Source organism: Lepus europaeus, chromosome 15, assembly GCF_033115175.1.
Source record: "Lepus europaeus isolate LE1 chromosome 15, mLepTim1.pri, whole genome shotgun sequence".
Lineage (NCBI taxonomy): Eukaryota > Metazoa > Chordata > Mammalia > Lagomorpha > Leporidae > Lepus > Lepus europaeus.
In genome coordinates, this window is record NC_084841.1 from 7898042 (window position 1) to 7911005 (window position 12964).

General features: G+C 46.4%; 1 protein-coding gene across 2 annotated transcripts in view; it reads right to left on the minus strand.

Moving 5' to 3' along the window:
- Positions 1-12964, minus strand: part of CTNND2 (catenin delta 2) — a 441886-nt gene that overhangs the window by 177837 nt on the left and 251085 nt on the right. For both annotated transcript variants that reach the window (XM_062211762.1, XM_062211763.1), the window contains one exon: positions 2414-2597. In XM_062211762.1, coding sequence (XP_062067746.1) covers positions 2414-2597 — 184 coding nt within the window. The remainder of the gene's footprint in view (positions 1-2413; positions 2598-12964) is intronic.

Below are 12964 nucleotides of genomic sequence, written 5' to 3' on the forward strand. Positions count from 1 at the left end.
GGGAGAGAAACAGGACTTGTAATGTGCAGGTAACTCACACAGAGGACACCAGGCAGGAGAGACTAGAAGTGCCTACCATTTTAGTGCGGGAAGAGTTACCTTTCTTCTGGTGGGTCAGGCATTTTTCTGAAGGAAGTAGAATCTAAGAGATTATAAAATGAGGCCACAATAGGGGGTTCTGAAGAACAGTACAGTCTGGCTTATGGTAGAGCTTATCCGAAGAAACTGTCAAAAGTACATTGTTTCATGACCTGAAGGAAAAGCAGAGTTATCAGAGGGCCCCACTCCCCAGCTGGATGTGTGTAGATGTGTGTGGAAGAGCTCTCTGACATCTGACACACATTCCCAGGAGCACTAACAACCTCTCAAGACCAGAGGCTGTGGGGGCTAGCACTGTGGCAAAGCAAGTTAAGGCCCTGGTCTGCAGTGCCAGCATCCCATGTGGGCACTGGTTCAAGTCCCGGTGGCTCCACTTGCAAACTAGCTCTCTGCTATGGCCTGGGAAAACAGTTAAAGATGGCTCAAGTCCCTGGGCCCCTGCAGCCACGTGCAAGACCTAGAAGCAACTCCTGGCTTCGGATTGGCACATTTCTGGCCACTGCGGTCAACTGGGGAGTGAACCAGCAGATGGAAAACCTCTCTCTATCTCTCTGTAACTCTGCCTTTCAAATAAATAAATAAATCTTTTTTTTTTAAAAGACCAGAGGCTGCAAGCATGGCAATGAATATTCATGAGCTGATTATTATTAATATCAGCAAGGTGATTTTGTTTGCACTCGGTGAAGACTGGTTTTTTAATAGCTAGAAACCAACCAACTGTAGGAGACATGGCATATCTGAGGTGGCCTGTATAAAGCAATTCTGCTCATTCTACTTGGATGCAGATCACTTGACTAGGTCTTTTTAATCACTCCCTTTTGCCCCCATCCCATCAACTTCATCCAGCCAAGATCTCCAACTTTGGTATAAAGCACAACATCCTTGGACGCACAGCTTCTCGATTTGAGAACTACATCTTGATTATTACTTTCTTTCCTCTGAGTAAAAATTAAGCAAGACACAAGGATGATTCTAAGAAAGCTCAATAGATTTCTAGGGAGTCACTTTTGCAAAAATGCCTCAGGGGAGAATTATAACACATTTGTGAATTATTATTTTTAAGGAATTAACACAAGAGGCCTTATTAAAGAGCTATTTCTAAGAATTACAGGCTCCCAACTAGCATTGTGATGCAGTAGGTTAAGCTTGTGCCAGTCATGCTGGCATCCCATATGGGCACTGGTGTGATACACTGGCGTTCCACTTCTGAGCCACCTCCCTGCTAATGGCTTGGGAAAAGCAGCAGCAGATGTTCCAAGTGCTTGGGTCCCTGCTACCCATGTGGGAGACCCAGAGGAAGCTCCTGGCTCCTACCTTGGGCCAGGCTGTTGCAGTCATTTGGGCAGTGAACCATCAGATGGAAGATTCTCTCTCTCTCTCTCTCTCTCTCTCTCTCTCTCTCTCTCTCTCTCCCTCTATTTCTCTCTCTCCAAAACTCTGCCTTTCAAAATAAATAAAAATATTTAAAGAATAGAATTATAGGCTCTTACAGTAAATGAAAAATTACCAAAACAAACAAACAAACAATAAAATGAGGAAAATGGCTTCTGGTGGCAATGACCTACATCCCTATGTATGGATTCTAGACTCTCTCCAACCAGCGGGTCTGCCTGGACCTTCTACATGTATGATGTAACATAGCATAAAATTACTATGGACCCCTGTTTTCAATAAAAGAAAATAACTTATTCTCGATGGGAATTAAAATGTTTATCTTTTCCCCTGGACCTACAAAGTCGTATTAAAAAGTTCAAACCCGGCCGGCACCGTGGCTTAACAGGCTAATCCTCTGCCTTGCGGCGCCAGCACTCCGGGTTCTAGTCCTGGTTGGGGTGCTGGATTCTATCCTGGTTGCCCCTCTTCCAGGCCAGCTCTCTGCTATGGCCCGGGAGTGCAGTGGAGGATGGCCCAAGTCCTTGGGCCCTTCACCCGCATGGGAGACCAGGAGAAGCACCTGGCTCCTGGCTTCGGATCAGCGTGGTGTGCCGGCCGCAGTGGCCATTGGAGGGTGAACCAACGGCAAAGGAAGACCTTTCTCTCAGTCTCTCTCTCTCACTGTCCACTCTGCCTGTCAAAAAAATAAATAAATAAAAAGTTCAAACCCTGGTTTAGGTGCAGGGTGGAGGAAGATACCTGTGTCTCCTCACTAGCTGGCTAGAGATGTTTTTGTTAGCGTCCTGTCCCCCGTGGCCACCTCGCCACTCACCACTGCAGAACCAGCCAATCCCCAGCAAAACAGCAGCTGAGGTTACAGAGAGAAAAGTGACATCCCCGAGAAGGCGGCAAGCAGAGAGCCTCGTGGCACAGGACTGACCTTAGGCACCCAGTGGCATTGCGCAGCACCTGTGACGAATGCAGCTGTATTTTCCGATCATCCTGCAGAGGCGAATTCTCCCAGCCCGAGTGGGGTATTATCACGGCGTTGGTCAGCACTGCCAGGGCGTCCTGGATGATTGGCATTTTGAGTGCATCACACGACGAGAGGTTCCACAGGACTCCTGCAAGAGGTGCAGAGAAGAGGTTTTGCACGGCCTCCAGCTTTGCTCATCTCAAACTGGTTTCCTTATTGGAATTAGAAGCGCTAGCAGGGAGGATTCTGATGGTGTGGGCAGGAGTCCCAGAGCATGTCCTTAATTTTAGAACATCTGTGTGAACCCAGTTAAAAGCGTGCTGTGAAAATCTGATGAGCAAGTGGGGAATGGTGACTGGATTCTCTGGTTTCACCATGGAGAGTCTCCTACACTGTGAGATCGCAGGGAGGCCACCAAGCAGGCTGCCATCTGCTATGCACTGATACAATGTGCTCAAGTGCTCCAACTCTAGCCAAGATCAGAGAAGCAGTAGTAGACTGCTCTTCCTTGAGTGTGGCGAAGGGAGCAGTGGAGAGTGGAAAGAACGTGTGCACTGGACAGAGCGGACATCATAAGTGTCAACAGAGCAAACCCAAATTTGTAGGACAAACAGAATGTTCCAGGCTTTCACATTTTTATAAAAAGAGACAAATTTCAGGGGCTGGTGCTGTGGCATAGTAGGTTAAGCCTCCGCCTGCAGTGCCGGCATCCCAGTTGGGTGCCAGTTCATGTCCTGGCTGCTCCACTTCTGATCTGGCTCCTTGCTGATGGCCTGGGAAAGTAGTGGATGGTGGCCCAAGATGGCCCTGCCTCCACGTGGGAGACCTGGAAGAAGCTCCGGGCTTCTGGCTTCAAATTGGTCCAGCCCTGGCCGATGTGGCCATTTGGGGAGTGAACCAGCAGATGGAAGACCTCTCTCTCTGTCTCTCTCTCTGTAACTGTGCCTCTCAAATCAATCTTAAAAAAGAGACTAATTTTAGAAAAGGTCTTGAACACTGTATATATATAACACCATTTTTAAATGTTTTTAAAACATTTTTTGTTTACATTTACATTTTAACCAGATGAGATTTTGTTTCAGTTGCTATGTTAAGGATAGAATAAACAGAACATATTTATTTCTGCAATTTGTTTTATGAATTCCTTGCATTGTACATGCTGAACTATCCAAGGATGTTAATAATACAAATCTGAAGTGTTTGGGCTCTGCACCCCATGGGAGACCAGGAGAAGCACCTGGCTCCTGCCATCGGAACAGCGCGGTGCGCCGGCCGCAGCGCGCTACCACGGCGGCCATTAGAGGGTGAACCAACGGCAAAGGAAGACCTTTCTCTCTGTCTCTCTCTCTCACTGTCCACTCTGCCTGTCAAAAAAATAAAAAAATAAAAAAATAAAAAAAATAAAAAAAAATAATTAAATAAGTGACCATAAAAATAGAGTGATTATAGAGTTCTATAAAAATGTGACTATGGAGATAAATTCTTCCAGCTGTCTTTAGAAATAACTTGGCCTGTCAAAAATAAAAAAAAAATAAAAATAAAAATAAAAAAATAGAAATAACTTGGGAATTTTATATAAGTGAACATTAAAGAAACAAAACATTTTTGGTGCTCAGTATGCATAAAGCAATCCTTTGATGCAGAAGGTCAACTTGAGGGCACATTTGTCCTGTTTAAGTAAATAAAGTTTTATTAGAACAGAGTCATTTCTGACATTCATTTGCATACTTTCTATGTCTGCTTTTGTCCTCAAGTGAAAAGTCCAGTGCTTATGACAGAAATTTGCAGCCCAAACGGCCGCAATAATTTGCTATTCAGCCTTTTTCAGAAACATTTTGCCCAACCCTCCTTTTTGCCTCTGCTGTTGTCTATCCCCTTTTATGTGAATGTCTGCGCTCTTATTAGCATCCTAAATCAAGTATACAAAAGATGCTCAGTGGTACACAGAAGGTGCTCAAAATGTATTCTGATTTCGACTGATTTGAAATACTAAGAATACTAACATATATTTATCTTGTTTTAAATAAAATAGGGAGCATTTATTAATCAGCTAATGAGTGTTCTACTACATTTTGATTAATTAACCAATGTTTTACTACATATGAAGCTGATTATTAACCCATCAAGAGATGGTTACTAAATTTCTAATACTCATTCATTTGTTGTGTTACCAAAATGTTATATTTTTATAGTAAACTAACTGGCTTTGCAGTTTAAAATCTATTTATTCTAAATTTATTTGAAAAGCAGAGGCAGACGGTGAACTTCCCAAATGTCCCTGAGCCAGGCTGAAGCGACGAGCCCAGAGCTGTCGTGGTCTGCAATGCAGGTGGCAGGGATCTGAGTACTAGAGTCACCATCTGCTGCCTCCCAGGTTTGGATTAGCAGGAAGCCGGACCAAAAGCAGAGTAGCCAGGACTCAAATCAGGCACTCTGATATGGGTGTGGGCAGCTCCAGCGGTGTCTTAGCCTCTGTGCCAAATGCGTGTCCTGCTTTTCTGTTGTTTTTTAAATTTTATTTAAGGTATACAAATTTCATACAGATTTCGGAACATAGTGATACTTCCCACCCTACCCTCCCTCCTGCCCACGTTCCCTCCCTTCTTCTTTCTTCCCCTCCTATTCCCACTTTCAATTTTGACAAAGATCTATTTTCAGTTTACTTTATACTCATAAGATTAACCCTACACTAAGCAAAGAGTTCAACAAATAGTATGAGGAGAAAATCACTGTTCCTCATCAGGAGAGACCAAGGGCTGCAGACAACCATCAAATCTCAGTACGCCAATGTCACTCCCATAGATTACATGTATGGCACTCTGTTAGTAACCCCAGATCTGGGGAAAACATATGGTATTTGTCCTTTTGGGACTGGCTTATTTCACTAAGTATAATGGTTTCCAGTTGCTTTTCAGTTTTGAAAAGCATATTAAAAAGAAATTAGTATCTTCCCCAGTATTTGAGGATAACTTTTAGCATCATCTTATTAATAGATTTATGTTCATTCTTCTAAGTATTAAATATAAAGAATAAAACAAAACATGCTTCTTTTCATGAATAAATCCTGATTTGAAAATACTATTGCATGAAAATTTAAGCCTTGTAAGTGTTTTAAAATATGGGTGATTCTCATGTCTTGCCAGAAAACAATTTCCTCTAAAAACTGAACAGTGAAAGAAAAACTCTTGCATTTTATAGCAATGAAGGAATTTTTGCTATTTTCTAATGAATGTGGAAGAAGCAGGGGGAGGAAGCGGGAGAAAGCAGAGAAAACCTGAAGGCTTAATCCAACATCTGACAAGGAAAAGGATGGAAAAGAAGACCCATGCTCTCTCTTCCGTGGGCTGTCCCATCTCCTTCACTTTTCTCATTAACTCATTAATTAGTGAATCCCAACTCAAATCATGCATGGACAGAAATGTCCTAGTTCATTCCACCTTTCCGGACTGGCTCCATCTGGGAGTCGCATCCCAATGAACTTCTCCCTGCACTTGACCCATAGCTCCCAATCTTCTCTCTTAATTGACAACAGCAACCCACAGGTACTTTCTGAACTGATAGAGTCGCGGTGAATCTCTCGAGGACAACTGTATCACCTCCTGACTGGCACTGGCCGCCTGCATGGAACCTGGCAGACTTCCTTTACGGGACTACAAAACACCAGCTGCACTGCGCCCGCCACAGTTTGAGTTTGGGTTGGAGGATGTGGACAGAGGCAAGCTTGCATGGGGGAGGAGTCAAGGGTGAGAAACAGCTGGGAACTCCCCATCTGTCCTGCTACACCCCCCTTACAATTCCACCCACACACACCCACACACTCACCATACAACACCCCCACACCCCACACAACCCCTCACACCACACACCCATACCCTCCCACAATCCGCCACACCACACACATACACACACACACCCATACCCCCCACAATCCGACACACCACACACATACACACACACACCCATACCCCCCACAATCCGCCACACCACACACATACACACACACACCCATACCCCCCACAATCCGCCACACCACACACATACACACACACACCCCACACACACCCCTCACACCACACACCCATACCCCCCACAATCCGCCACACCACACACATACACACACCCATATCCCCCACAATCCGCCACACCACACACATACACACACACACCCATACCCCACTCAATCTGCCACAGCACACACACACACACCACACAACCCCTCACACCACACACCCATACCCCCCACAATCCGCCACACCACACACATACATACACACCCATATCCCCCACAATCCGACATACCACACACATACACACACACACCCCACATAACCCCTCACACCACACACCCATACCCCCCACAATCCACCACACCACACACATACACACACACTCCCATACCCCCCACAGTCCGCCACAGCACACACATACCACACACACACACACACCCATACCCCCCACAATCTGCCACACCACACACATACACACACCCATATCCCCCACAATCCGACACACCACACACATACACACACACACCCATACCCCACTCAATCCACCACACCACACACATACACACACACTCCCATACCCCCCACAGTCCGCCACAGCACACACATACACACACACACCCCACACAAACCCCTCACACCACACACCCATACCCCCCACAATCCACCATACCACACACATACACACACACACCCCACACAAACCCCTCACACCACACACTCATACCCCCCACAATCCACCACACCACACACATACACACACACACCCATACCCCCCACAGTCCGCCACAGCACACACATACACATACACACACACACCCCACACAAACCCCTCACACCACACACTCATACCCCCCACAATCCGCCACACCACACACATACACACACACACACCCATACCCCCACGGTCCGCCACAGCACACACATACACACACACACCCCACACAAACCCCTCACACCACACACCCATACCCCCCACAATCCGCCACACCACACACATACACACACACTCCCATATCCCCCACAATCCGCCACAGCACACACACACACACACACCCATACCCCCCACAATCTGCCACACCACACACATACACACACACATCACACAACCCCTCACACCACACACCCATACCCCCCCACAATCCACCACACCACACACAACACACACACATCACACAACCCCTCACACCACACACCCATACCCCCCACAGTCTGCCACAGCACACACATACACACACACACCCCACACAAACCCCTCACATCACACACCCATACCCCCCACAATCCACCACACCACACACATACACACACACACCCATACCCCCCACAATCCGACACACCACACACATACACACACACACCCATACCCCCCACAGTCCGCCACACCACATACACACACACTCCCATATCCCCCACAATCCGCCACAGCGCACACACACACACACACCCATACCCCCTACAATCTGCCACAGCACACACACACACACACACACCCATACCCCCCACAATCCGCCACACCACACACATACACACACACATCACACAACCCCTCACACCACATACCCATACCCCCCCACAATCCGCCACACCACACACATACACACACACACCCATACCCCACTCAATCTGCCACAGCACACACATACACACCACACAACCCCTCACATCACACACCCATACCCCCTCACAATCCACCACACCACACACATACACATACACCACACAACCCCTCACACCACACACCCATAACCCCCACAATCTGCCACACCATACACCCATACCCCCTCACAGCCCTACCTATACAATACCCCCTTTGCCCCCACACCACATACCCTCAACCTCCCACATACCTCAAACACTAAACCTCCCCACCCCACATACACTGATACCCCACCCACACAACCCCCCTACACAAACCCACACTCCCACACACAACCCCCTTCACTCTCACACCTCCACTCCCCATCTTACACCCTCACACTACACCCTCCATAAACCCACACGCACCACACACCACCCCCACCACACTCCCACACACAACTCCCAACACCACACACACCATAACCCACACATGCAACCCCTCTACCACACACACCCCTACCACATACCCCCCACACAAACACAACCCCATGAAACCACACACTACAACACCCACCACCCTCCCATACCCCACATACCACCTCCACACACACACAATCCCCCACATACCACTGGCCACATACAACCACACACACCATACTCCTCCAAGCCACCACCCCACATACACATACACAAACGCCCGTCCACTGGGAAACTCTGACACGCTGTCCACTCAGAAACTCTGACACGCTTGTCCTTGGGTGGGGCCTCACTCCTTGGCTCCCCAGGAGTGAAGGTCGGACTCCTTGAGTCACTTCAGCCACAGCGCGAGTGGCTCGAGACGAGGTGTGCGCTCCCTCCCAGCTCAGCCTCTCTGATGCTGCTGACTGGAGGGGAAGGGAGCCCACAGGTCACCCACACCCTCCCGCAGCCCCAGGGAGCCTCTTAGACAACCCCACTCGACTCAGCCCCACTCGTGCCTCCGGGTGGCCTCAGCAGAGGCTGGAGCCAGACCCACTGAGCTCCGCAGCTCCTGGACTTGGAGAACTGCTCACTGCCCTGAGCTGTTAGGTCCTGGGGCAGCCTGCTCCATGTCCCTCTCTCCTCCCCAGCCACTGCCTGCCCCCATCCCTCTCTGGGTTCCTCCTTCCCTACTCTTCCTCCCATTAGTCAGCGACTCCTGTCCCCTCTGGCATCTCTTTACACTGGTTACTCCTCTCCTTCCTGCGACCTGCTTGTTCTCTTTTTCCTTGCATCTCCTTCATCCTCTTCCTAAATTCCACTGTGAGGGCTTGAAAGACAGGGCAAGGAAGATTCAGCTAAACACTGTAACTGAATCTAAAGTACATCCTAACTGAAACGGGTTCTTTCTTTGAAAAACTGTCTTTATAACTGCAATGTATTAATTTAATTTATTAAATTAATTTCTTTAATTTGAATAATAAGCATAATCCTGCCTTAACTTCTAAGAGCCACCAGTGGACACTGCTACTGGTGCACAGGTGTGAAGTCGAAGACGGGATCCTGGCCGCAGGAGAGACACTTGCTCATTCTCTGCAGGCTTCCGGGGCTGCCCGCACCCCTTGGCCTGAGGTCCTGATCTCTCTCACCTCCACTTTCATCCTCACATCATCTCTCTGACTCTGACCTTCCTGCCTCACTCACGCGAGATCCCTAACTTAATCCCACCTGCAAAGGCCACCCAGCCACCTGCAGCCACAGGCACAGCCTCCAGGAGTTAGTCCCTGGACATCTCAGGGAGTCATTGTTCAGGCAACACACACCCCTTAAAAATCTCCTGTGAGGCTTAAAACAAAGTTAAACTCCTTTTTCAAGATTTATTTAGTAATTTGTAAGGCAGAATGAGAGGGAGAGAGGAGGAGAGAGCGAGAGCGAGAGCATCTTCCTCCACTGGTCACTCCTAAAAAGCCACAACAGACAGGACTGGGCCAGGCTCAAGCCAGCAACAGAAACTCCACGCTGGTCTCCCATGTGGGTGCAAGGGGCCCAAGTGCTTGGGTCATTGTCTACTGCCTTCCCAGGTACATCTGCAGGGAGCTGGCTTGGAAGTAGAGTATTCAGGACTTGGAACTGATGCCAGCGTTCCTACGGTGCCACAACGCCAGCCCCAAATTAAATTTTTTATAGTATGCTTCATGGTCTGGCCTGTCCCTACATCTCAACTTCATCTTGCATCGGATTCTTTCTTTCACTGATCAAGTCTACACATCCTAAGAAACCATGTGCCAGCTCGGTTTGATGCAGATGAGCTATGTCAGTGAGCACATCGAGAACCCCATGCCCTGTGACACGCTGTTGCCAAGACTGTACCCTTACACCCCAGGGGCCTGATCCTGCTCCGTTACACCATAGGTGCTTTGGGTTCTTGCTGCCTCATCGGGAACATTCCTCCCCACATCCCTCCGTGGCCAATCCCTCTTGCCTTTCACGTGTCACCGTAAATGTGCTAAACGCAGCACGGATTTTCTGAGTCAGTGCAAGCTGCCTTCCCAGATGCTTGCTGTCAGATCTCCTATTTTAATTTTCAGTAGGGGCCTATAGCCAACGCATACTTCCCGTGGCTTTTCATTACTTGTTGATTTTCTGTCGCTTGCTCGCTGTTCCTCTCCAGAACGCGTCCTAACCATGCAGTGATGGCAGACGCTTGTCTGAGAGTTCAGAGCACAGATACCAGGCTCCGACCCCCACGCAGTGCTCTCCAAACACAGCCTGCAAAAGAGCCAGACCAACAGCTGCGTGGAGGGTCCCTTATATGATGCCACCTGCTCTAAGCACTGTGTGTTCTTCAAGTATTGCAGGGTTAGCAAAATGACATAATGACTTCAAAGAATAAAATAGTAGACACGAAATATAATTTTACAAATAATGAATCCAAATGGCAATATAAAATGTTATTTAAATGGGATTGCAGATCTTGGATCTACAACAATTGTTTTAGTTAGTAGGGAAAATTATATTGCTAAAAATATGAACCTGTTTATCATTAGATGGCTTATCTCTGGCATTTCCATTTGGTGATTTTCTCAGATTAACTCCCTAATAATTCTAAATTAACCAAGGTAATATTAAAATTTCAATTCATAAAAAGCTGTAGAATAGACTGAATTCCACTAGTGTTCACTATACAAGTCAGTCCATCCATTCTTATCTGAAGGGAACATAAAAATATTTTATTATTTCTATTGATGGTCACTACCAAATTTTAACTGACCTGGTGAAAATGTACTGATTTCCAGATTATAATCAGTAATAAAACTATCTTACAAGGCACATTTCCTTTAATTGTGGGTATTCAATAGCTTTTATTAGTATAAAATTATTACTGTTCCAAATATAATTTTAATAGTGGGTTTCATTGAGAAGACATTTAAATAACTAATTATGAATATGACATATATTTAAAATATGGTTTATTTTTACTTCAGGCACAGGATGGCTCTTTTCCTTGAAATTATCCATATTCATGAGCAGTAACTGGTTTATTAAAATTTCCTCAATACAACCTTAATTACTTTCATTTGATCCTTTACTTTGCTATAATAGACGGTGACTGTGGTTTCTCTTTCCTAAAACACACAGGAAAAAAGTTAACAGACTACCAGACACTGTTAGTAATGGCCAGTCATAGATTATGGTGAAATCAAGCAGGGCTCAAGGCTGAGCAAGACTTTAACCCATCCTCCTTTTGGCTTCCAGCCTTCTCCCCGCAGCACAACTCTCTAACATGGGAGAGGCTCAAACTAAAGCCTAGAGCAAAACTAGGCTTAATTCATCTTAAACAGATGTTTTAAAAATTTAAACATTCAAAACAAAGCAGTTGATTAAAAAGTAAAGCATTTATGAGGGTTTGTTTTAAACAGATATCTCATTTCTCTTATTTTGAGAGTGACAGTTGCTGTACCTGAGGAAAGGGAGAGGAAAAGAAAGAACAACAGGGCAAGAAGTTCATTTTATAAAAACATCAGAGCTAGGTCTTGTTGGAGGGGTCCTGGGGGGCACTCCCATTACCCTCGCCACCTCCTCCTGTTCACATCTTGAGGCTGTAAGTGAGTGCACAGTGACTAATTAAAATCTGGGACTCATGATACTTTGAGGTCATGTTGTGTGTGTGTACCTGCTAAACGTGCACCTGCTACATGTACACACCTTACACATGGGCCTAAGAAGCAATGGCCCTCAAGGATCATCTTGACAGTTCTTCCAGATGGAAAAGATCCAAAAATACACTCACGTGATGTTTTAAAAATCAAAAGCATTTAACTATGTAAAAGTTTACCAAAATATTGCCATGGCATTGGGCAATTCCTAAGATCCAAAATTCCTCAAGCTTTTTTAAGGAGTTCCAGGGGATGGTGAACCAGATATAGTGACCTGTAAGTCTCCTTAATATTCTTGAGGAGGAAAATGCAGTGGCCTTTGCAAGGGGAGGTCAGTCCTAGCATTTCAGCTCATGGAGTCATTCCAACTTGAGAGACTCACAAGGATTCCGGGGAGATGATAGGCTGCTGGAGACGGTACATGGCGGGGTGAGGTGGGAGGAGAACCAAACTGTTCAGTTGGCACTTGTAAACTGTCACCTTCTATGGCCTCACTTGGCTTTTTGTTCACAGACGAATTGTTCTTAAAATCATCACACACACATAAATGCTGAGAACGAAGCAGACTGATGCCTGTTCACTTTCAAACTGCACATAGAACTTGCTTAATTCCTGGATGGACAGCAAGTAGGTTGTTCTTTATGTATGAAAGTCATTCTGAGTGCTGCTATTACACATCAGGCAAATTCTAATTGGCGTTGATAAAACTGACCTGGTTCCCATGAGCTGTATATATGGTGAAGTTCCAACATAACTTTGCTGTAACATGCAACCATCACTACTGAGGGCTGCCTTGTTCCAAGCCAAAATTGACC